Source organism: Xenopus laevis, chromosome 2L (assembly GCF_017654675.1).
Source record: "Xenopus laevis strain J_2021 chromosome 2L, Xenopus_laevis_v10.1, whole genome shotgun sequence".
Classification (NCBI taxonomy): Eukaryota; Metazoa; Chordata; class Amphibia; order Anura; family Pipidae; genus Xenopus; species Xenopus laevis.
Window position 1 is genome coordinate 591,402 of NC_054373.1, and position 26,974 is coordinate 618,375.

Consider the following 26,974-nt stretch of genomic DNA (forward strand, 5'->3'; position numbering starts at 1 on the left):
TTAGAGAAAAACAATTGTAACTTTATTCATCCATCTCAAATCACAAATGATTGAAGGGGGCAGGGAGACAAAAAGGTCATTTATGACATCATGAGAAGCAAAAGCGCCCCCTGCAGGTAATACGCTGATATTGCGGCGCTGATAAAAACAATTAACACATCATTAAAAGGTCAGAGTCTGATTGAGATCATTACTCAATAATAAGTCATAACACAGTATATATGATGCGGATTTACAGAACAGAATCATGATGTCATCAATAAATTCATATAAACAAAATTCATAATCAAAGCACTGCTCCATGAAATCCATAAAATCTGTTCCGTTAAATATGATAATGGCTTCATTTAATGGGGACGTTACTGTACAAAACAATTTCATTTCCATTCTCGGTACCAAGCTTAAAAAAAAGGGGCAGCTCTAGATCCCCTGTGTGAAAACGGGGGGCACATTTACAGTGTAACCTGGAAGGAAACATATAATGAGCCCCATGTTGCTCAATCAGGTGCTTCTCAATATCCTTCCTGGAGAGACAATGAAAATCATTTCTGTTTCCTGAGTGATCTTCTAGTTTTGTCAATATATTTGAATCGACAGATACAGGTGACTAAATAGAAAAGCCTTCTTGTGCCACAATGTTATTGATATAAATGGTCTCTTCTCCTTCGTCCCTCCTCATCCTCAGCAGAGTCCAGAGCATAGAGCCCAGCAGCGAACTGTACAGGACAAACACTGCCATCGTCATGATCCGACCAACTGCAACTCCGCCTGCAACTGAAACACAGAGACGCTGCTTAGGGGCAACAGATCCAGATAAAGAGCTTTTATAGCTCCAGTGGCAACTACACAAAATGGTGTTAATTCCAGGTGCCCAGCCATTATCTGGGGGTGCGGGGCATTTCATTTCTGGCCGAAAAGAGAATGATCCTGACAGTTGCACCAACTCCAAGGAATCTCCTGCCTGGATTGATAGAGAGGGGGCCAATCAGAAGCAGCCAGGCACCCCCCCATTACATCATTTAACTAAACTCCTCCCCCTTCAATTCTTCACTCTTGTGAGGGGCAACAGGGGCAATTATGTTGGGCAAATACCTATAGCGTCACCTGGAGGTGGGGTTGCCCAGGAGTGAATGTGGCAGATTTGTTTTTAAATATAATCCCAGTTTCCATAGCAACATCATTCATCAAAATCACCCCCCCCCCCACACGGTAGGGGTCATTTATCAACACTGGGCAAATTTGCCCATGGGCAGTAACCCATGGCAACCAATCAAATTGCTGCATTCATTTGTCTACTTCCAGCTGGATTCAAAAAGCTAATCACTGATTGGTTGCTATAGGTAACTGCCCATGGGCAAATTTGCCCAGTGTTGATAAATGAGCCCCACTGTCTCTTCTACATGAGCCCTTATAACTTCCAGACCTGAAGGGGAACTAATTGGGCAGCACAGAAATAGTCAGAAGTAACAGGACAGGTAACACTGATACTCCCCATTCTCTGCTGTAGAACAGGTGAGTCACTTACCTGGGCAGTACCTGCCTTGTACCCCGGTCTCCTTTGTACTGAATCTGTTTCTCACTGAGCAACTGATATTCCCAGGGGAGGATAATGGGAGTGAAACATTAACCAATGGGGAGCTGGAATTCTCATACACTGTTTTCCCATTATGGATCAGGGAATAGAAGGGATTTGTCCCACTTTCCACCTTACAGGAAACCAGCGCCGACCCATTTGTTAGACACGAAACCTCCAGAACTGGATCTGATACAGGAACTAATGGGAGACAAAAGGAACAGTAATAGACAGGACAGGTCTCCTGATATTATAATATATGTGCAGATATACTGTATAGTGGTAATGTACCCCCTACTGTAAATGATAAGGATATTAGAAATCACTGAGGGGTTGTTCTGTGACCATATAAAGGCACAAGGCTGCAGGCTGAGTTATACAGGGAACTCTGAGTATCACTCATGTATTATAAGGGATAATGTACCCCCTACTGTAAATGATAAGGATATTAGAAGTCACTGAGGGGTTGTTCTGTGACCATATAAAGGCACAAGGCTGCAGGCTGAGTTATACAGGGAACTCTGAGTATCACTCATGTATTATAAGGGATAATGTACCCCCTACTGTAAATGATAAGGATATTAGAAGTCACTGAGGGGTTGTTCTGTGACCATATAAAGGCACAAGGCTGCAGGCTGAGTTATACAGGGAACTCTGAGTATCACTCATGTATTATAAGGGATAATGTACCCCCTACTGTAAATGATAAGGATATTAGAAGTCACTGAGGGGTTGTTCTGTGACTATATAAAGGCACAAGGCTGCATAATCTTTAACATACTTTACATTAATTACACTTAAGTGAGAAAGGCAGCTCTTTCTGCACATAATTGTTTGCAGTTTTACCCCAATATATGAGTGGATGAGTACAAGACCGTTGCATGTTTACATGTGGGCTGCTTTGATTTTTTTGCCCGGGCTGCTTTTTACTTCCAGTCCAGCCCTGCCAGCGCCCCCCAGTGGCTGTGGAATGAGCGTTAGTTTTGGGGTGTCACTCACCTGGGCAGGAGAAGTTCATTGTGTTTCTCTCAAGGCTGATATTGTTGGATACGACACAGAGAATATTCCCTTCAGCAGGAGGGGGGACAATAGAGATTTGGCTCCAGCTCTGATTTAGGGGGCTCCCCTGTTTGTCTGTCCCATTTAGACTCCAGGAGAAGACTGGATCTGTCCCACTGTCTGTCCAGCAGAGGATCCTGGCACTGCCATCCCGTTGGCACGACACATTCAGGGTTGGAACTGATACGGGAACTGAGAGGAGGAGAAACAAGGGGAGATATTTATTACACAGTAGAACATTCAGCCAACAGTCTAGAGCCAGGGAGGGTGCAGGGAGTCGGTGAACTAAAAGCCAAATAATTGTGCACCAGTCAGGACCCCCAGTTCATATTCAATAAGTTGTCTCCTTTCTTACACCCCTGAAACCAATCCTCAGGCTGCCTGGGCCTTATTCACTGAATCCCCTTCATAGAATCCCCTGCCTTATGTTCATTATGGAGGATCTAATGTCCCCTCTGATGCCGGGGCAAATAGTGCTGCCAAGTACTGGGGGGGTGGTTGGCAAATGGTTCATCCTCAACATCCGTCCTGAACATGGAATATCTCACTCGCTTGTCTTCAATGGCTTTCCCCATACAAACTCTTCTTCAAATGTTAGTTGGTCAGATCAACTACTCAGTGTTATACAGGTATGGGACCTGTTCTCCAGAATGCTCCGGGCCTGGGGTTTTCTGGATAATAGATCCATCTGTAATTTGGATCTTTATACCTTAAGTCTACTAGAAAATCATATAAACATGAAATAAAGCCAATAGGCTGTTTTTGCTTCCAATAAGGATTAATTATATCTTAGTTGGGATCAAGTACAAGTTACTGTTTTATTATTACACAGAAAAAGGAAATCAGTTTTAGAACTGTGGATTATTCAGATAAAATGGAGTCTATGTAGTTCAGAGCTTTCAGGATAATGGGTTTCTGGATGACGGATCCTTCACCTGTATAAAGAGCCCACCCTACAGACAAAAACAGCTGCTCAGAATTTTGCCACTCACAGATTCATGTAGCAGGGACTGTGAAGGGTTAAGGCAAGTTTTGGGGGCATTTCCCAGGGACAGTTTTCTCTAGGTGCCAAGGTTCTGAAACGGAATCAATGGGAACCCCAAATGCAGCTCTGCCCAATCTGCCTAAGGCTGGCCCTGGGGCCGCACTCCAACACTCATATTGTTCATGACAATCTACTTACTGATGACTTGCTGGGAGAGGGGAGATGGTACCATGTATAAGACTGGGGGGCTGGCAACAGAATGTCCCCCCATATTAATAATGTAGAGTTTGGAGGAGGAGGGGCAATACATTTATATGCACGACTGATACAAAGGATAAAGCCAGAGAGAAGAGCAGAGACATATATATAATTATATATCATCAGATACATTTGGGTATAAAACAACCTCTGCGCATCAACCAATCAGCAGCTTGTCCTGATCACTCACCTTAGAATGATGAAACCTGATAATGATGAAACACATCAGAAATGGGGCCTTTTTTACACAATGAAGCCTGATGATGTCTGGCAAATTTTGTTGCTGTTTTTTAACACCCCTCAATATTGTGATATAACAGCCCCCCCCGAGCTCAGCTTTACTCACTTGGGCAGAACACAGAGACCAGTTGGCTCCACTCCTCACTCACTGGGTTCCATACACAGCAGGATATATTAACTGGGACCGGAGCAAATCCTGAGATCCAATTCCCACTCACATTCCATGAGGAGCTCAGGTTGACCCCATTTTCCAGCCAGGAGTATTGGGGATCAGTCCCTCCCTGTATCTCACATCCAATGAGAGCGAGACCATCAGGGGAGCAGGAGGAGTTCAGCCGAGGGGCCGACACTTTCTCTGGGGAGATAAAAGGAGATGAGTAAATACCCCATGGTGACAATTTATTAATCAGGTTAGGAGACTGGAGAACCATTGTACCAAAGAGCTTACAGTCTATTAGAGAGATTGTGCCAGTGATTAGTGTTTATGGGGATCAATTTAACCAAAGAGAAAGGTTAAAGGTAAGCTTACCTGGAAATAAACATGTGACACCGTCAGTGTAATTCTATAACTCTAAGACAGTTGCTCTTTATTCTGTGTATCTTTTTAATGTTTTTTAATGTAATTTTCCCTAACAAGGAGGGCACCTTCTTCTTCCTAAACATTCCCTGTGCCCAAGCTATGGACCATGTGTATGTATATGGCCCCAGGCACTGATACTTCTCTCTATCACTTTCTATAACTTGTGAAGAAGTGGAAGTTCAGATACAGACAGTTTCTCTTCTCTCACCCTAATATTACACTCCTGCTGCAAACAAGCCAACCCTGCTGTCAGTAACACAAACTGCTGCTCCAGTGTGAGACCTGTCAGTGACTCACAATAAACTTACTTGCCTCTAATAAATCATTCCATAAATAATCAACCAAATCACTATTTGTGGCACCGATTAAAGAATTATGTTATAGTAGTGACAGTTCCCCTTTAACACTATAGTACTGCATTTAACCCATAACATTACCAGACACAGGGCCACGATATGAAAGGGGCGCTCTCCTGTTTCTTTATAAATGTATCTCCAACAAAAGGAATAAACTGAATAAAAGAGAGAGACATACAGTGACATCTGTACAATTCCAGGTCGCAGCCTGTGAGGCAAATAATAATGTAACGCTGTACAATATATTCTATAAACAATCAAACAGCCAATAATAAGTCAATTAAAAGGGATGTTCAGCTTGAAGTTAACTATTAGTAGGATGTACAGAGGGATATTCTGAGACAATTTGTAATTGGTTTTCATTTTTTATTATTTGTGGTTTTTGAGTTATTTAGCTTTTTATTCAGCAGCTCTCCAGTTTGTAATTTCAGCCATCTGGTTGCTAGGGTACAAATTCCCCTAGCAACCATGCACTGATATGAATATGAACAGGAGAGGCCTGAACAGAAAGAGGAGGGATGAATAGGTGTGGAGAGTTTGGGTTTTGTACCTCTAGAACTGTAAAAGTGTTTATAAAATGGGGGGTTTACATTTACGCCAACTTTTAGTATGTTATAGAATGACTCCTTCTTAACAACTTTTAATTGGTCTTCATTTTTTTATTTCTTATGATTACTGGCCTTTCTTTTCTTCCAGCTTTCAAATGGGGGTCACTGACCCCATCTAAAAAACAAATACTCTGTAAGGCTACAAATGTATTGTTATTGCTACTTTTTATTCCTCATCTTTCTATTCAGGTCTCTCCTATTCATATTTCAGTCTCTTATTCACATCAGTGCATGGTTGCTAGGGGAATTTGGACCGTAACAACCACGTAGCTGCTGAAATCCAAACCTGGGGAGAACAAAGAGCTAAATAATTAAAAACACAAAAATGAAATAAATGGGCATGGGGCCCCTGTGGCTGATTAAGGCAAGGGCCCCGCTGTTTCTGGAAGATTCTTCAGTGAAATGTTGTTGCCAGTGGTGTAAGTATATGGGGAGCAGACCCTGCGGCTGTCTGGGAGGGGCCAGAACTGCTTCTTCTATAGAAAGTCATGGCACTGCTTGTGGGGCTGTACGACTTACACACACACAGTTGGTTAAACTCACCAATCACAGTCACTAGGAGGGAGGCAGTAGTGATGGACTTTCCACTCTGCTCAAACACTTCCACCTTGTAGGTCTCATTTCCCACCGTGTCCAATCGATTGAGATACAGGGAGCCGTTCCTGAAGAGCTCACACTCACAGACTGTTCGCTGCTTATATGATGATGAGTTCTTGAATTTACCCATTAGGATTCCATTCCCATCTTTCCAGGTCACCTGGAGTTTCTCAGCATTGGGATATCCGGGGATATTGAGCAGAACTGAGTCATTCAGGGCCACATACACGGGGTCAGTCTCAGCCGCCCAACCTGTGAGTGAGAGAAGGGGCAGTTAGCTGCATAGGGAAACATATAGTTATATATTTATATAGAGGGACTCGGTTTGAGGGTGTCATTATAATATCACAGCTCTATCCCATTCTATCAGCAAGAGATTCTGGGTGATTATATCTGAGCCCAAATATTTGTGTGTGTTATGTATGTATGTGAATATATATGTGTATATTAGGGATGTATATATGTACACAAACAAAATACAATGAAACGGGTAGTTATGATTGCTTGGGTGCAGTCCACTAGTATATAGCATGTATATATATAGTGGATAATGTACCCCCTACTGTGATTTATAAATACCGGTATATTATGTCTCTGAGGAGTTATGTGACCATATATAAGTACGAGGCCGAAGGCCGGGTGCTTTTATCCAGGTCACATAACTCCGAGGAGACTTCTAATATCTTTATAAATTTCAGTAGGGGGTACATTATGTATTATAATCTACATTTCGTGTGAAATGTCCGGAGGGGAGTGGAGCGTCCAATTCTGGTTGCCGGCGTTCAATTCAATTTGAATGCGGCGGCGTCCAATTCGGATTTGCAACGTCAAATTCGGTGGACGGGGACACCTGTTATAAACGGCGCGCTCTGACGTCAGAACTCACCGTTTATAAGGATATAATTTACAGTCTGGTCCCATAGGGAAATGACCAGACTGTAGATTATATAATAGGTACAATCTTGCAGGAAGCTGTACCCTCAGGACTTATAATTAATCGGTCACCTTTAGTGAAGGGAAAAATCAACTCAGCTGACAAAATGAAATAATACCAATATAAAGTTTAATGGGGTGGTTCACCTTTACGTTAACTTTTAGTATGTTATAGAATGGATAAATGTATGTAACTTTTCAATTGGTCTTCGTTATTTTTTTTTTTTATAGTTTTTGAATTATTTGCCTTCTTCTTTTGACTCTTTCCAGCTTTCAAATGGGGGTCACTGTCCCCATTTAAAAACAAATACTCTGTAAGGCTACAAATATATTTTTATTGTTACTTTTTATTCCTCCTCTTTCTATTCAGGCCTCTCCTATTCATATTCCAGTCTCTTATTCACATCAGTGCATGGTTGCTAGGGGAATTTGGACCCTAGCAACCAGACTGCTGAAATTACAAACTGGAGAGCTGCTGAATAAAAAGCTAAATAACTCAAAAACCACAAATAATAAAAAATGAAAACCAATTGCAAATTGTCTCAGAATATCCCTCTCTATATCATACTAACAATCCCTTTAACTAGAAGTAATAAAATCCCATAGTTACTTAGTTAAAATATTGTGTAACATTCATGTGGATTCTCTATGTGTCATCAGATTGAAGCTCTAATGAGAGTAAGATCAATGGCAATAACGTCATGAGAAATGAAATAATAAAATAACCCGAGAATCAAGTGGCACCAATAGAGGTAACGAAGCCAAAGATGAAGTGAACAGAGAGACGGTACCTAAAGAGATCCCAGTAAATAACATTATTAGTAGTGAACCCCAATGAGGAACCATAAGGTAAATGAAGTATTAGTGGTTATTAATGGTTTCATTATTGTCATTCATATAGAAATATCACTGTCAAGGAAAAGTTTTATTACTGAGCCAAAGCACAGATCAACATTTGCTAGTAAATTGCCAGATAATTAATACCCAGAGTAGAGCCTGAGTAAAGCTCAAAATGTGACAGTAGGTGAATATCAATTGGCTGGGAATATGGGAAATTAAAGAGGACTGGTTCCTCAGTGTGTTACTGGAACCCCCAAACATATAGGGGACACTGACCAACACCTGAGAAATCCACACCTTGGTTATACAATGAATAAAGAGTTAATCACAGGGATACATATAAAAAGGCAAGATATAGAGACACCAGTAATTCACTAAATGTCATTAAGGTAATGCCATGAAATTAGGAGGAATAAGAGGTAAACTGATGCACAACAGGTACAGTGATGAGTAAATTGTGTGGGACCTATAGTAGGTGTGAGAGTGAGGACAACATGCGAAGAGAAAAAACAGAAAAAGTAAAAAAGAAACACTCCAAAAACAGAAAAAATACACAAAAATACACCAAGTTGGATGATAAACCAGGATATAGTAAATAATAAATACATGTTCTACACACAACATTATGGGAAATATGTGAAGATACAGACAAGTAATTTATTCAGTTAGGGCAGACACAAAGGTGAATAAGAAACAATCTGGTTCAGACCAAAGGGACTTATTGTGTTCAGTGTTTGTATCCAACATTGGAGCAATAGTCTTTCACCCCTTCAACCTGGTCAATAATCAAACAGCACAAACTTGCCAATGTATGTTAATAGTTCAACCAGTGAAGAGCAACAGGAGTATCCGCTTGATTCTGATGGAGGATCTGTGGTTTTCCTTCCGGTCCTGGAATGTAGTGATGGTCTTTCCGACATAGAATAGACCACACGGCATTTAATAAAATACACAAGATATGAGCAAAGACATCATTATCATCATCATTTATTTATATAACGCTGTCAAGATACGCAGTGCTTTACCTTAGTTATAACAAACGGGGAATAAATGGAGGATAACAAACAAGGGTTACAGATACAATAGGATTAGAAGGACCTAGAGATTAGAGTTTACAAACTAAAAGGTTAGGGTACAATTGAGACATTAGGATTATATAAACACTGTCATTTTTGATACAGCAATGATTAATTAAGGTACAACGAATAGGCCTCTTTAAACAGATGGGTCTTTAAGGAGCGCTTGAAAGTTTGGAAGGAAGGAGAAAGTCTGAGAGCTTGTGGCAGAGAGTTCCAGAGAAAAGCAGAAGCCTGAGAGAAGTCTTGTAGATGAGAATGGGCAGAAGTGATCAGAGGAGAAGTGAGGGAAGATCAGAAGCAGAGCGTAGGTTTCGTGAAGGAGAGTATTTGGAGATTAGAGATGAAATATAGGGAGGGGTTTCATTATTATTGAGTGTAAGTAATTTGAATTTGATTCTAGAGGAGATTGGGAGCCAGTGAAGGGACATACATATGGGAGCAGCTGATGTTGAGCGGTGAGATAGATGAATGAGTCTAGCGGCCGCGTTTAGATCAGATTGGAGTTGTGAAAGGTGACTTGTTGGAATACCATGTCAGTGTATGTTTCATATGGATCATTCAGCCAGTGTGGGGATGAATAAACAAGGGACCCAAAATCAAACAAAGGACCTGAAAACAAATTGCTGCAAGTAGTACACGAAGGACACTTAAAACAACCATTACTTTGTTGGATTAATTACATTTTAGGGGCAACAGATTAGTAACAATGTCTGGGATCTGTTTTGACTAATAAATCTATACTAAATAGTTGTTTGTTGTCAGGTGAATATGAAGTGAGAAGAGTAAGTCTGTAAGTTGAGGTTTATGAGTCCCTCTTGGTGCAGGAGATCATGTTGAGTGGACTAAATATGCCAGTAGTTCTTGTATAACATAATAACATAGTACGATATGTTAAAAAAAGACACACGTCCATCAAGTTCAACCTTAAATCTATAAAAGGAGAAACTTTATGGATATGTGATGGGGGGGTCTTTAGCTCCCACTTATACTAATTTGGTAACGGGATGGTGGGAGTGACAGTAGGTCTTTACAGAGGATAATCCATATAAAGATAAGGGGGAATGCTTTTACAGTATATTGACCATTGCATAGGGGTATGGGAGGGTGATGAATAATCCCTCAAGTTATTTGTAGAATATTGAAATAACACCATGAAAGGGATTTACTTCACCCACGAAAAAAAAAAGTCAGAATTACCATTTTTATATGTGATTTTTTGGTTGGATGGTAATGAAGTTACTACTGACATATTTCACAAGCCTGTCCCACATAATACATTCTGCAAAGTGGACACCCTACTCCGTGACTGAGAGGCATCCCAATTGGACAGTATTTACGTCTGAGACGTGTGTACTCATCCTGGGATGCAATACAGGCAATGCAGTTATTGGATAGAGCTATTGAAAGAGGTTATAGAATGGAAGATGTGATGATGGCCTTATGAGAGGTCTATGATCATAGGGGCCTTTTAAATAGGAAACCCAAGTCCTCTATTCAGCCTCAAAGTTATATCAAAGAGAATGATAAGACAAAATCAGGGCTCAGATTTTGAACCACGTATTCTAGGGATGCCGCTATATACAGAATAGTGTATGTAAATATTGGGGAGTTCTTCTTCAAGACCCCATTATGGAAAAGATTCTGGATAAAAGACCAAATTTTGTCTTTAGGAGGGGCAGGAATCTAGTTATATGTATATATATGTTATATACCCTTTGAGAAAGTAAGGCGGAAGCTAAGGTATAAAGTCATGTACAAATGTGAGAGAACAAGGTGCAAACGTTCTCATTCATTAAATCATTAAAGGAAGTAGAAGTTTTCAAAGCTCTGTCACAGAGTATTTTGTAACCGTTTATCAAAAGGTGTTGCCACATGTGATTGTGATGCACAGTATGTGGCCAAAACCACACAGAAAACCAACATGTATCAGCTATAGATAGGAAAGACTACAGATCCGCAATTGCTAAACATGTAGTGGAAATACATCATGGAATTGCTACAGTTATTTTTTAAATTATAGATAAACCCCGTTATTATATTAGAGGAGGAGACTTTCACACGAAACTTTCCAAGAGTGAGATATTTTGGATCTATCATTTGAAGAGCACTGAGAACCATTGGGGCAAATTCACTAAGCCGCGAAGCGCCGAACGCTAGCGTTAATTCGCTAGCGTTTGGCATTTTCGCTACTGCGCAAATTCACTAACGAACGCTGGCGTAGTTTCGCTAGTGTTACTTTGCAACCTTACGCCAGGCGAATTTCCACTAGCGACGAAACTACGCAAATTCACTAACTTGCGCAGTGCACTGAACGCTATCTTTTACGCTAGACTTCCTTCGCCACCTCAGACCAGGTGAAGCGCAATAGAGTAGATAGGGATTGTTTAAAAAAAATTCAATTTTTTTTCTAAGTCCCAAAAAACGCTGGCGTGTTTTCTACATGATGGCTGATAGGCTGAAAAAGATCGAAAATTTTTTGGGGCTCCCCTTCCTCCCCCCTACATTTCCTGACTCATGGCAACTTACCTAGACAGTGGGCACATGTGTAGGGCAAAATAAACATTTTATTTGATGTTTTGAATGTTTTCTAGGCATTTGTAGTGATTCTACGTATTCCTCCATTGAAATTTGAATTTGGCGCCGTATGCAAATTAGCCATCGCTAGCGTAACTTCGCTTTATATAGCGAATAAACGCTAGCGCAACTTCGCAACCTTACGCTACCCCTGTGCGCAACTTCGGATTTTAGTGAATTTGCCGTGCCCTGGCGAAACTACGCCTGGCGAAGTGCGGCGAAGTGCAGCGAAGTTGTGCCTGGCGCAACTTCGCATCTTAGTGAATTTGCCCCATTGTTGGTTAAATAGAGAATGAGAAGTTTCGTGTTATAAGTCCCGGGCCTGTATCAGGGAATAACATATTAATATAATGATACATTTTACTTCATGGAACTGTTTATTTTTTCTTATTTTTCTTTATTTTTCTTTTGCTTATTCTCCTTTATTTCTTCTCATCACCAATTTTGTTTCTTTTGCATCTTTGAATTGGGCACTTGTGCATTTTTTCATTTATTATTTTTTCATTTATAATTTGTTTTCTATTTAACTGTGTTATGAATTTCAAAATAAAATAAAATAAATCAATAAATGTTATTACAAAGGTAATATATGGAACAGCCATACAAAGTACATGCGTTGTGGTGTTACAAATACATTCATTTTATAAATGCTTACGCCTCGATTCAATGCGTCATTTGTGAATCCAAGTTGCACGGTGCCACGTATTTAGTATAAAATAACTTAAAATAAAGTAGAGTTAGAAAGAATAGAGAAAGGAAGAAAAGGGGGGAAGAGGAAAGGGGGAGTCTTTTCCATGTCGTTCATAGTCCTCTTAGGGCAAGTTGCTTTGTACAGGGTTTGAACGTTGTGGAGGAGGCGAGTTTCTTCTTTTCTTTGTTTATGGATTTTCATGTGATTTCTCCCCTGAGGGAGGATTCTGGCCACCATTTAGTATAGTGGGAAGGTTCTAGCAGCTTGTGGTGTTTTTGTCCCTCAAGTGTACCTACATATTTACTCCACATATCAAAGAAACGGGACCTTTGGATTCCTTGTCTTGTAATGCTAGGACCCATTGGAGTTGCATTGTATATAACAATTTGTGTTCGCACATTTGTGTTGGAGGGGGTTGTGTGCTAGTCCAGAATTCCAGAATGGTCTTAACTGTGGTTAATTAATACCATTACATCAGCTGGTCTGATGTTACCTTTGATAGTGTTGTGTTTATATAAAATATATCTGGAACGGTCAATTTCCTATGACGGACGAATGGCTAGTGTCAGAGGGTCGATATCTATTACCCCCGCCCTCTATGACGCCATAACGCTATAGGGCCCAAGGCAGGATGGACTATAAGGGCTAATGGTCTACTGTGGACAATGGTCACTCATATAACTTATACTGGGCCATACAAATAAATGATCTCCACTCTGTTACTTAGAAGAGTGTCAGCATAATGTCAGCATGTCTCTTATGCCTTTTTGCAGAAGTGTTGCTCAATAGTTGTCTGTACCACAATGACTATGATTAGCCAACAGATGTTTACGAGGCTGTGGACAGTTGTAACCAGAAATCTCTTATGTTGCAAAACTGCACATCTTACAGGAATGTATAAATATATATGTCAGTAAGTCTCCTCGCCAGACCATGTATGATATTTCCGTGTACCCCTTGTAAATGCCTTCTGAAAGCTATATAACGCCTGGACCAAGAGGTGGGTCTTTGGTAAGTCCTTGGCTGACATTCTGTGTGTTACTCCAACAGCTTACCCAGACAAAACTGTTATGTTGTATTATGTATGAATAAATTGCCTGACTATTACTAAAGGTTTTCCTTTACTGAGTTTTGTCTTACACAAGGTCAAAATGGTACTACTAAATATACCATCAGTTGTTAGTGGGTGCAGGGTATAAACCCAGTAGAATTTGTGGCTTTGTCGGCGTTGTCTTTATATCACACAGGTTCGCAATTTGTGATAGGACTAAGTTCCAAAGGGTATTTATTTTTCTACAGGACTCGTTCTAGTGTGGTGTCAGGGTGGTTACACTTTACACAGTTAGGTGTCTAAGTTAGGCCTATTTTATGGGCTATTTTGGGAGACACATACGCTCTGTGGAGGAGTCTAAGAGCCACGTCCTGGAAGTTAACGGACGTTACATTTTTTGTACGTTTTGCATTTTCTGCTGTGATCTGTGTTGACGTGATATTTGGTATGTAACTTAACCATCTCGATATTCCCCCTGCGTGTAGGTTGTAGTCTATTTTGGGTTTAATAATGGCATAGACTGCAGATGCCGTGAGGAGTCGTCCCTTGTTTACCTTTAACAGAATATCTAGTGGCTTATTTGTCAGCTGTGGCTTTATGCCCCAAATTACCCGCTCCACGTAGTTACATAGTTACATGTGAGAATCCGCTTCCGCGTTCCTTCCGGCGCAGGCGCAGGCGCGCTCATCGGGGAACCGATGCGCGCTGGCGCGCGGTGTTGGACGCCGGCGACGGACGCCGACGTGAAGGCGCTGACGACGGTCGCCGACGCAAGGGCGCCAGCGATGGACGCCAATGACGGACGCACTGACGTCAGCTGTGTGACGCCAGCGCGGGGACGCCAGTTTGGCGCCAAATAGCTCTATTTAAACCTATCTTTTTCTGTGACTCATTGCCTGGTTATTAGGTTATCTGACTGAACCCCTAGCATTTAAATTCTACTTGATCTTCTGTGTTTGACCTTAGCTTGTTTCCGGATTGTCTTATTGCCGCCTGCCCTGATCTTCTTGCCTGACTACATTTACGATTCTTCGCTGCCTGCCCCCGACTTCGGCCTGCCTGACTTCGCTTCTGCCTGAACCCTCTGTACTTCGCCTTGGTTAGTCTCATTGGCTACTCGCCACATCACTACTCCCTGTCCACTCCAGGTGGGTTAGTGTTGTGCGAGGCGCTTGTGGGTTCGTGTTCTGCAAGTTCCTGCTCCTTCCTCGTTGGATCAGACGGTAAGCCTGACAGTATAACCAGGCCATGGATCCAACCGAAGGGGCTTCTCCGTTCGCTGTCCTGAAGCAACAGCTGTCGTCTTTGACTCAAGCCGTTCGGGAGCTACAAAGCGGTTACTCTCAGCTACAGGAGCATATCAGAGCACATCCCCCGGCTGCAACTCCCTCCTCTGCTACAGTATCTCCTTCCTCTGTTCCAACTGAAGTGCAAGTAATTACTTCCGAGATTTCGGAGCCGAAAGTCGCCTTCCCAGAAAAATTTGCTGGTGACCGGAAGTTATTCCGCAACTTTAGAAGTAGCTGCAAGCTGCTATTTTCCCTTAAGCCTCACACCTATCCGAATGAACAGACACGGGTTGGGGTTGTCATTTCCTTCTTGACTGGCGAACCCCAGACTTGGGCATTCCGTCTTATGGATCGGCAAAGTCCTATTTTGGCTACGGTGGACTCTTTCTTTGATGCCATGGCAGTGGTCTATGATGACCCACACAGAACTTCCACTGCTGAGGCCGCCCTGCATGCCTTGAGGCAAGGTACCCGTCCTGTTGAGGACTATACTCTGGAGTTCCATCAGTGGGCAGAGGATACTGAATGGAATCCTGCAGCACTGAAGAACCGTTACCGTCTGGGTCTTTCAGCTGAGCTGAAAAATGAATTGGCCCGTACAGGCATTCCTGACACCTTGGAGGAGCTTCTCCATATCTCCATTCAGTTGGATCAAAGACTTAGAGAACGTAGGGAGGAGGAAAAGGCTGAAAAAGCTGGCCTTTTATCTCCTACTTGGCTCTTACCTTCTGCTCCACCTCCTATCCGTATGCCTCCTATGATGACATCTACGGTTCCTACAGCCACTATCAGTACAGCCCCAGAGCCAATGCAAATTGGAGCCATTAAGTCCGCATTAACTCCTGAAGAGCGCCTCAGACGTCGCACGCTTAATCTTTGCCTATACTGTGGTCAAGCGGGCCATCTTCTTCGGAATTGTCCGACCCGTCCCTCGGGTAAGGAGGCTTGTGAAAGAGACTTTAATGGTTGTAACCTTTCTGTGTCCTTACTAACAATTTCTCTATCCTTGCAGTGGGGAGACAAGGTGGTGGAACTTCAAGCAATACTTGATTCCGGGGCAAGTGGGTGCTTCTTGGACAGTAAAGTTGCTCTTCAGTTCCAAATCCCTCTCCAATCCAAGAAGAACCCTATAGCACTTCGTGTGGCGGATGGTTCACTAATTACTTCAGGTCCTGTGGTTCAAGAGACTGCTGCACTTTTTGTTGTGATTAATAAAATTCACGCTGAAGTAATGAACTTTGATGTGGTTACGTCTCCATTATTCCCTATCATCTTGGGGTTACCCTGGTTACAGAGACATAACCCATCTATCAATTGGGCCACTGGTGGTGTAACATTTTCTTAAAATCTTTGCCTTTCTAAATGTAAATTAGAGAATTCGTCTTCTTCAATTAAAGTATGTTCTCTTTCTCCTTCTTCTGAAATCCATGATCTACTTCCCCTGGCTTATTGGGAATTCGCTGATGTTTTTAACAAGAGAGGGGCCGATAGGCTACCTCCCCATCGTATTTATGATTGTCCCATTAATCTTCTCCCGGGAGCTCAAATTCCTTTCGGACGTATTTATACTTTAACTGAGCCTGAACTCCTGGAATTATGCACATATTTGGATGAAAATCTTGCCAAGGGATTTATCCGACAGTCTTCTTCTCCCGCCGGGGCTGGGATTTTCTTTGTCGAAAAAAAAGATCATTCGTTGAGACCTTGTATCGATTTTAGAGACTTAAATAAGATCACGGTCAAGAATCGTTACCCTCTTCCTCTCATTCCGGAGCTATTCCAACGATTTAAGGAGGCCAAGATTTTCTCTAAACTTGATCTTCGAGGAGCATACAACTTAGTTAGAATTCGGGAAGGGGATGAATGGAAGACAGCGTTCCGCACCCGTTATGGTCATTTTGAATATCTTGTCATGCCGTTTGGACTTTGCAATGCCCCCGCTACATTTCAGCATTTCGTCAACGATGTTTTTCGAGACTTTCTTGATATTTTTGTCATCATTTATCTGGATGATATTCTAATTTTTTCTAGTTCTTTGGAGGAGCACAGAATGCATGTGAAGAGAGTTCTTGCCCGCCTTCATACTCACCAGCTCTATGCCAAAGTCGAGAAGTGCTCATTTGAACAGACATCTGTGGACTTTTTGGGGTTCTTTATTTCTCCTTTAGGAATTCAAATGGATTCCAAGAAAATCTCTGCAATCATTGATTGGCCTATCCCTTCTTCTAAGAAAGCTGTTCAACGCTTCATTGGATTCGCAAATTTCTATAGAAAATTCATAAAGAATTTTTCTCAAATTATTTTATCAATAACTGAACTCACACGCTGTAATCAAAAATTCTTTTGGTCACCACAGGCTCAGATGGCTTTTGGGAAATTGAAAAAACTCTTTACGTCGGCTCCAATTCTTCGTCATCCAGACTTGGCTCTTCCATTTACGTTAGAGGTCGACGCTTCGGAAATTGCTGTGGGCGCTGTCTTATCACAGAGGTCTGGGGTTCAAGAAGAACTCCATCCAGTTGCTTTTTTTTCACGTAAATTGGCCAAAAGAGAATGTAACTATGACGTGGCGGATTGTGAATTACTCACTATTAAATTGGCATTAGAAGAGTGGAGGTATCTCCTCGAAGGGTCCAAACACCCAATTCTCATTTTCACTGATCATAGGAATTTGGAGTACCTGCGTTCCGCCAAGAGATTAAGACCTAGACAAGCAAGGTGGGCTCTTTTCTTCATGCGATTTAATTTTCACCTTACTTACCGGCCCGGGTCAAAGAATGTCAAGGCGGATGCCCTATCTCGCATGTTCTCTTCCGAGGACGAGATTCTCTCTTCTCCTGAGACAATTCTAAACTCGAATAACTTTCTTTTGTTACAATCTGTTCTTGTAAACCAAATTAAGGATGCGTCTAAAACTGTCTGTGAACCTTCTCTAGTGCCCAAAGAAGGGTTTCTTCTTCATGAAGGGAAAATTTTTGTTCCAGAACAAATGCGTTTGGAGGTTCTTAAAAATATTCATGACTCTAAACTGGCGGGTCATCCAGGTATAAAGAAAACTATTATTTCTGCTAAAAGACTGTTTTGGTGGCCTGGGATGACTAAAGACTGTTTGGAGTTTGTTTCCTCTTGTGAAGTCTGTACCAGATCCAAGGACTCTCATGTTCGACCTATTGGCCTCCTCCAACCCCTTCCAGTTCCTTCTCGTCCTTGGGGATCAGTGTAATTGGACTTTATTTCTGATTTGCCACCCTCCTGTGATTGCTCCACTATTGTTGTTTTTATTGACCGCCTGACCAAGATGGCTCATTTTAAATCTTTGCCTGGACTTCCTTCTGCCTCTGAGACGGCTGATTGCTTCTTCAAGGAAGTAGTAAGACTCCATGGTCTTCCAGATGAGGTAGTATCTGATCGTGGCCCACAGTTTACGTCTCAGTTCTGAAAAGCTTTATGTGGTGCTCTTAAGATTTCTGTGTCGCTTTCATCGGCTTTTCATCCTCAATCCAATGGCCAGACGGAGCGAACTAATCAGACTCTTGAGCAGTATTTGAGATGTTACTCATCTTATCTCCAGGATGATTGGGTTAATCTCCTTCCTCTGGCGGAATTTGCCTATAATAATGCCCAACATTCTTCTATCAATCAGTCCCCCTTCTTTGCAAATTATGGTCTACATCCTGTAACCTTCCCTTCTTCCATTGTTTCTGATATTCTTGTTCCTGCAGTCAAGGACCGGTTAACCTTTTTGGCTGATAATTTCCTGAAGCTTCAAAAGAACATGAGGAGAGCGCAACAGAACTTCAAGATTTATGCGGACAAGAAACGAAGAAGTGATCCAGAGTTTAAGGTGGGGGACCGTGTTTGGTTATCTACTGTTAACCTCAAGTTGTCCTGCCCCAGTAAGAAGTTGGGTCAACGTTTCCTGGGTCCTTTTTCTATTACTCGTCAGATTAATCCTGTGGCTTTCCAACTTAAACTCCCGGCAACCTGGCGTATTCATCCAGTATTTCATGCTGCTCTACTTAAACCAGCCTCCACATTTCACTTTCCTGGCCGTACAGCTTCTCCTCCACTTCCTGTTGTAGTGGATGGTCAAAAGGAGTTCGAGGTTGAGAAGATACTGGATTCCCGTCTTAGGGGCAAGCATCTCCAATATTTGGTCAGTTGGAAAGGCTTTGGTCCGGAAGAGAATTCCTGGGAACCTGTTTCTAACCTGCAGCTGAGCTGTTGAAGAATTTTCACAAGAGCTACCCTGATAAACCTTCTGTCAGTCGCGTCCTGAGGCCGCTCCTTGATGGGGGGCAATGTGAGAATCCGATCCGTGTTCCTTCCGGCGCAGGCACAGGTGCGCGGTGTTGGACGCCGGCGACGGACGCCGACGCAAAGGCACTGGCGACGGTCGCCGATGCAAGGGCGCCAGCGATGGACGCCAATGACGGACGCACTGACGTCAGCTGTGTGACGCCAGCGCGGGGACGCCAGTTTGGCGCCAAATAGCTCTATTTAAACCTATCTTTTTCTGTGACTCATTGCCTGGTTATTAGGTTATCTGACTGAACCCCTAGCATTTGAATTCTACTTGATCTTCTGTGTTTGACCTTAGCTTGTTTCCAGATTGTCTTATTGCCGCCTGCCCTGATCTTCTTGCCTGACTACGTTTACGATTCTTCGCTGCCTGCCCCCGACTTCGGCCTGCCTGACTTCGCTTCTGCCTGAACCCTCTGTACTTCGCCTTGGTTAGTCTCATTGGCTACTCGCCACATCACTACTCCCTGTCCACTCCAGGTGGGTTAGTGTTGTGCGAGGCGCTTGTGGGTTCGTGTTCTGCAAGTTCCTGCTCCTTCCTCGTTGGATCAGACGGTAAGCCTGACAGTTACATAGTTACATAGTTAAATTGGGTTGAAAAAAGACAAAGTCCATCAAGTTCAACCCTTCCAAATGAAAACCCAGCCCCATACACACACCCCTCTCTACTTTTAATTAAATTCTATAGAGTTTAGTATCAGAATAGCCTTTGTATTATGTCTGTCCAAAAAATCATCCCAGTCCCTCTTATAGTCATTAACTGAATCATCACCCGGCAGTGTATTCCCCAACCTCACTGTCCTCACTGTGATGAACCCCCTACTCTGTTCCTTTAAATGAAACTTCTTTTCCTCTAGTCTGAAGGGGAGGCCTCTGGTACGTCATTCTCTTTATGGGTAAAAAGGTCCCCTGCTATTTGTCTATAATGTCCTCTAATGTACTTGTAAAGTCTAATCATGTCCCCTCACAAGCGCCTTTTTTCCCCCAGAGAAAACAACCCCAACCTTGTCAGTCTCCCCTCATAATTTAACTCTTCCCTCCCTCTAACCAGTTTAGTTGCACTTAGTCTCTGCACTCTCTCCAGCTCATTTATATCCCTCTTAAGGACTGGAGTCCAAAACTGCCCCCATACTCCAGATGAGGCCTCACCAGGGACCTATAAAGAGACACAATTATGTTTCATCCCTTGAGTTAATGCCCTTTTTTATACAAGAACTTTATTTGCTTTAGTAGCCACAGAATGGCACTGCCCAGAATTAGACAACTTGTTATCTACAAAGACCCCTAGATCCTTCTCATTTAAGGAAACTCCCAACACACTGCCATTTAGTGTAGAACTTGCATTTATATTATTTTTGCCAAAGTGCATAACCTGCATTTATCAACATTGAACCTCATTTTCCAGTTTGCTGCCCAGTTTTCCAGTTTAGACAAATCACTTTGCAAAGTGGCAGCATCCTGCATGGAACCTATAGTTCTGCACAATTTAGTATCATCTGCACAAATAGAAACAGTACTTTCAATGGCCACCTCCAGGTCATTAATAAACAAGTTGAAAAGCAAGGGACCTAGTACAGAGCCCTGCGGTACTCCACTAACAACACTGGTCCAATTAGAAAATGTTCCATTTACCACCACTCTTTGTAGTCTATCTTTTAGCCAGTTCTCTATCCAGGTACAAATACTATGTTCCAGGCCAACATTCCTTCATTTAACCAGTAACCTTCTGTGTGGCATTGTATCAAATGCTTTAGCAAAGCCTAAGTAAATTACATCCACTGCCATTCCAGAATCAAGGTCTCTACTTACATTCTCATAAAAAGAAATTAAGTTAGCCTGGCAAGATCTATTATGCATAAAACCATGCTGGCACACACTCATAGTATTATGATTTGCTATAAAGTCCAGTATCTTATCCTTAATTAACCCTTCGAAAAGCTTTCCTACCACTGACGTCAGACTAACTGGCCTATAGTTTTGAGGCTGAGAACGGGATCCTTTTTTGAGTAGAGGCACCACATTAGCAATTCGCCAGTCTCTTGGCACTATGCCAGATCTCAATGAATCCTGAAAAATTAAGTAAAGAGGTTTGGCAATCATAGAGCTAAGCTCGCTAATTACCCTGGGATGAATACCATCTGGCCCTGGACCTTTGTTAATCTTAACATGTTCAAGTCTCTTTTGAATTTCTTCATGTGTGAACCATGCATCATTAGTTGTATTACTAGAATTGGGACTATTAAAAAGGAAACCTTCACTTATTGGTTCCTCATTTGTGTAGACAGACTAAAAATATGAGTTCAGAATCTGCGCTTTTATTTTGTTTTCATCAACCGGCTGACCCCCCTCTGATAGTAAAGGTGGCCATAGATTCAAAGATCTGCTCGTTTCGCAAAATCGCCAAACAAGCGGATCTTTCCCCGATATGCCATTAATAAACATGGCTATATTGGGTGTAATCTGATTGTTTGGCCGTATGGCCGAACGATCCGATTACGATGTGCCGTGGGTTCCAGTGGGATCGGTCAGGACAAAGTCAAACCTGTCCGATCGACCAAATGACCGATTTCCGCCGGACGAAAGATGTCGACACACACGATCCGAAAATCGTACGAATCCTCGATTCGTACAATAGGATCTGTGTGTCTATGGCCACCTTAAGGGTCCCACCCCTTCCTGCTTAATTTTTTTACTATTAACATATTTAAAAAATAATTTTGGAGCTTTTAACTTGCAGGTATGCAAAAATGTGGCTATTAGGGAGTCCATATTTAGATTGAATGTCTGGAAATGTATCTATTGTGCTCGTATTCGGATTAAGAAGTGATCTGATCAGTGTTAGGCCTTTAGAGTGCCATATTTTGAAGCAGGGGTTTGCTTCGGCATCTTGGAACTGTTTATTGTTTAATAGCAGGAGGAAGAGAGCTAATTTTTACGTGCCGAATAGTTTGGCTCTGATTGTTTGCCAGACTTTGATTGTGGTATGGATCAGTGGGTTTGTTAAGCAGTGTGGGGGATTTGTGAAGGTAAGGCATGTAACAAATAGGATAATGAGAGGTTTGGTATGAAGTTTTTGGTCTCTGTGTACATCGGTGTATGTGTTTGCAGTGGCTGGGTTAGCTATGAAGAGCATGATATGTTCCGCATATGCAGACAGTTGCATTTCTGCTGTGCCTATTTTTACCCCACTAAAATTACATAACTGGTTTAAGTTGCATAACAACGGGTCTAGTGCTAAGTTAAACAGCAGTGGTGACAGTGGGCAGCCTTGTTTGGTACCTTTGTTCATAGTAAATGGGTTAGAGTTTGACCCTTGTGTTGAGATGATAGCCTGTGGGGCCTTGTATATTGTTCTAATAAAATTAATGAAGCCAGTTCCAAAGTTTTGATGTGCCAATGTTCTAAGTAGGTGTGGCCATGTAACCCGGTCGAAAGAATTTTCTGTGTCTAGACTGATTGCTGCCACAGTGTGTCTTGGGAAATCCCTATATTTTAGTATTGCTGCTATAAAGTTTCGGATGTTCTGAGTTGAGTATCTGCCCTGAACAAAGCCGGTTTGCTCTGGGGAGATGATTGTAGGTAGAATCTGTTTGAGCCTGTCTGCAAACAGCTTGCTGAGAACTTTATAACCTGTAATTAACAGCGAGATAGGCCGATATGAGGCTATGTTAGTATGGTCGCCTCCGGGTTTTGGCAGTAGTATTATGCGGGCCATTGTGAAGTCCTGGGGCATATCTGAGGTACTGAGCTTGGCTTAGCCATTCTTTGTTCGTTCTTCAGCTCACCTCCTCCTCTCTTTCATAGACACATGGGAAAGGACTAAGAAGAAAAGGAAAGGTGGAAGAAAATACATTAAAATATTATTTAGAAAGTTGTCACCAACTTTAACCTTAATGCACATGTAGTTCTGGGGGGGGTACAGGAGAAGAACCCTTATAGGGGGCTGTAGTCTAACCATTAATAGAGGGGGAGAATCATGGAAGGGGAATGTAGGAGGGGAAGCCGGAGGGAAGGTAGGTTCAATGTGAGAGCTTTTGGGAAGAGGGTAGGGTTTCTACTGAATATATATCCCATTCACTAATTGTAACAGTCTTTTAACAAATTTTGGCCACTAATGCTTAGATTCCATTCTCTAACAATCCTTTTTTCCCCCAGTTTGGCATTGTCACAAGTAGGATAGCTGTAAAGCGAGGATGTGTCTGTCATTATGTACACGGAGGTAGGAGCTACTGGTGGTATTGCAATATAGTGCAGTTTGTAACTAGGTTTCTCTCTCCTGTAGTAATGCCCTTTAGGCTTGGTGTTGTTAGTTTGTGTGGAGTTACAGCATATTGGGCCGCAATGTATGAGTTATCTGTTAATCCTTCTCTGATCAATAGTTGGGTTATATTGGTCGAGTAGTCCTGCTTGAGTGATCTTTCTGTTGGGAAATGTTTACCCTCTTGGATGTGACTGTGTTGAAGGCAGTAGGGCCATCAGGCAGGTATATTTCAGCTTAGGCCGATTATGCTGTGACCCACAGGCCCTCTGTTATCCCTACTGTTGATCACTCAGTCAGTAGTTTCCCCTAAGTGTCTGTTAGCTTAGGCCTCCAGTCCTCCTCCGCCCCATTTATATTGGGGTCTGCTGCTACAACGGATCTGCTGGTGGCACCGTTGGGAGGAGAAGCACTCAGGGGTGTAAGACACTCACCCCTTATTAAGTTCTTTAAGAGCTTGTCAGCGATGCCGGGGTGTTAACATTAGCAGCACACTTCCATGCCGTGGCTCCAGTCGGCACACATTCCCAGGTCGCATTTTCACATGAGTCCCCGGCTTCTGCCGCTCTGTGCGTCGCCTCTATCAGTGCCAGGGAGCTTGGGCTTATCTGGCAGCGGAGACTGTGCGTTAGCTGCTGGGGTGAGAGCTGATGGACAGGTGCTGTTATATCTGGATGGGGCTTGATTATATTTTTTGCCCTGAGAGCTCTGTAAAAGCTCATCCTCGCAGTTGCGCAGCTAGCCACACCCCCTCATTTATTATTTTTTACTGTTAGGTTGATGCAATCCACTAAGATGATATTGAGTATTGTGTCTAAAATTATGATACTATTTGATTTTTCATGGCTTTATTATTACATTTTTACCCTCTCCAGTAAGACACGTTATTTTATTTATTTTCCAGCATATTAACTTATACTTTGTAACATGTTGCCACATGTTTGTACTATATTAGTATGTATGTATCATTTTGTTGTGCGCTACTATCAGGAGTTTGAGATCTCTATGTAGTTTTATGAGATCTTGGTGTAATGTGTTACAGATATATAGAAACATTGGGGTGTCACCCTGCTATAGTTCCAGGGGTACCCAGGACACAAATAAACACTCACCCCAAATCTCCCCCTAACTGACCTTCAGGCTTGGCCCCCTTAGCTCATAACAAGGTTACAGATATATAGAAACATTGGGGTGTCACCCTGCTATAGTTCCAGGGGTATCCAGGGTACAAATAAGCACTCACCCCAAATCTCCCCCTAACTGACCTTCAGACTGGGCCCCCTTAGCTCATAACAAGGTTACAGATATATAGAAACATTGGGGTGTCACCCTGCTATAGTTCCAGGGGTACCCAGGACACAAATAAACACTCACCCCAAATCTCCCCCTAACTGACCTTCAGGCTGGGCTCCCTTAGCTCATAACAAGGTTACAGATATATAGAAACATTGGGGTGTCACCTTGCTATAGTTCCAGGGGTATCCAGGGTACAAATAAGCACTCACCCCAAATCTCCCCCTAACTGACCTTCAGACTGGGCCCCCTTAGCTCATAACAAGGTTACAGATATATAGAAACATTGGGGTTTCACCCTGCTATAGTTCCAGGGGTACCTAGGGCACAAATAAGCACTCACCCCAAATCTACACCTAACTGACCTTCAGGCTGGGCTCCCTTAGCTCATAACAAGGTTACAGATATATAGAAACATTGGGGTGTCACCCTACCATAGTTTCAGGGGTACCCAGGGCACAAATAATTACTCACCCCAAATCTCCCCCTAACTGACCTTCAGACTGGGCCCCCTTAGCTCATAACAAGGTTACAGATATATAGAAACATTGGGGTATCACCCTGCTATAATTCCAGGGGTACCCAGGGTACAAATAAACACTCACCCCAAATCTCCCCCTAACTGACCTTCAGGCTGGGCTCCCTTAGCTCATAACAAGGTTACAGATATATAGAAACATTGGGGTGTCACCCTACCATAGTTTCAGGGGTACCCAGGGCACAAATAATTACTCACCCCAAATCTCCCCCTAACTGACCTTCAGACTGGGCCCCCTTAGCTCATAACAAGGTTACAGATATAAAGAAACATTGGGGTGTCACCCTACCATAGTTTCAGGGGTACCCAGGGCACAAATAATTACTCACCCCAAATCTCCCCCTAACTGACCTTCAGACTGGGCCCCCTTAGCTCATAACAAGGTTACAGATATATAGAAACATTGGGGTATCACCCTGCTATAATTCCAGGGGTACCCAGGGTACAAATAAACACTCACCCCAAATCTCCCCCTAACTGACCTTCAGGCTGGGCTCCCTTAGCTCATAACAAGGTTACAGATATATAGAAACATTGGGGTGTCACCCTGCTATAGTTCCAGGGGTACCCAGGACACAAATAAACACTCACCCCAAATCTCCCCCTAACTGACCTTCAGGCTGGGCTCCCTTAGCTCATAACAAGGTTACAGATATATAGAAACATTGGGGTGTCACCCTGCTATAGTTCCAGGGGTACCCAGGACACAAATAAACACTCACCCCAAATCTCCCCCTAACTGACCTTCAGGCTGGGCTCCCTTAGCTCATAACAAGGTTACAGATATATAGAAACATTGGGGTGTCACCCTGCTATAGTTCCAGGGGTACCCAGGGTACAAATAAGCACTCACCCCAAATCTCCCCCTAACTGACCTTCAGACTGGGCCCCCTTAGCTCATAACAAGGTTACAGATATATAGAAACATTGGGGTTTCACCCTGCTATAGTTCCAGGGGTACCTAGGGCACAAATAAGCACTCACCCCAAATCTACGCCTAACTGGCCTTCAGGCTGGGTCCCCTTAACACATAACAAGGTTACAGATATATAGAAACATTGGGGTGTCACTCTGCTATAGTTCCAGGGGTACCCAGGGCACAAATAAACACTCACCCCAAATCTCCCCCTAACTGACCTTCAGACTGGGCCCCCTTCACTCATAACAAGGTAACAGATATATAGAAACATTGGGGTGTCACCCTGCTATAGTTCCAGGGGTACCCAGGGTACAAATAAACACTCACCCCAAATCTCCCCCTAACTGACCTTCAGGCTGGGCCCCCTTAGCTCATAACAAGGTTACAGATATATAGAAACATTGGGGTGTCACCCTGCTATAGTTCCAGGGGTACCCAGGGTACAAATAAGCACTCACCCCAAATCTCCCCGTAACTGACCTTCAGACTGGGCCCCCTTAGCTCATAACAAGGTTACAGATATATAGAAACATTGTGTCTCACTCCCTCCTTACAATGAGCTATAATGCTTATATAATTTACCAGCCTATTATTGGGGTACAGTGAGTGATACCCCTTTCCAGTGAGATCTGATAGGATGATAAGGGGAGACTCACCTTTGGGCAGAGACATGAGGACACACAGGAGAAGAACCAGTAGGAGACACATGGTCAGAAGTGGATGAAATGCAGAGAGATTGGTACAAAAAGAGAAGTGAGAGGAAGGAGCAGAACTGAGGTTTTATTAAGATGTTTCACTGGAGAGGAAATGACAAAACCCGTGAGTGACAGACAGAGGGGCTGAACTCTCTTGAAGAAAAGTCTCATATGATTTGCACTGGTCTTTCCCATGGATTATTGTGTCTGTAGCTTCAACTCTCCCTTTCTCAGTTCCCTGTAGGTTTTACCCACA

General features: G+C 42.7%; 1 protein-coding gene across 2 annotated transcripts; it reads right to left on the reverse strand.

Moving 5' to 3' along the window:
• LOC121393093 lies at positions 1-26,974 on the reverse strand. Of its 2 annotated transcripts, none has more exons than XM_041581362.1 (6): positions 26,680-26,974; positions 6,203-6,508; positions 4,222-4,470; positions 2,573-2,824; positions 1,526-1,762; positions 1-774 (listed from the first exon to the last, which is right to left on the reverse strand). In XM_041581362.1, exons 1-6 carry the CDS (start codon positions 26,729-26,731, stop codon positions 608-610), a joined length of 1,263 nt encoding a protein of 420 aa, XP_041437296.1. In that variant the 5' UTR covers positions 26,732-26,974; the 3' UTR covers positions 1-607. The 2 variants fall into 2 exon arrangements, with proteins under 2 accessions (XP_041437296.1, XP_041437295.1); XM_041581361.1 differs by having other exon boundaries at positions 1,526-1,774; positions 26,680-26,972.

What these genes read in the sequence shown, in the direction of transcription:
- LOC121393093 (XM_041581361.1), bottom strand. Translation starts at nt 26,731, where the DNA reads ATGTGTCTCCTACTGGTTCTTCTCCTGTGTGTCCTCATGTCTCTGCCC. An exon ending in GGTCTCTGTGTTCTGCCCAA is followed by an intron (nt 2,825 to 4,221) that starts GTGAGTAAAGCT and finishes TCCTCCTCTCAG; the next exon opens with TTCCCGTATCAGTTCCAACC. An exon ending in AATGAACTTCTCCTGCCCAG is followed by an intron (nt 1,775 to 2,572) that starts GTGAGTGACACC and finishes GTCTCCCATTAG; the next exon opens with TTCCTGTATCAGATCCAGTT.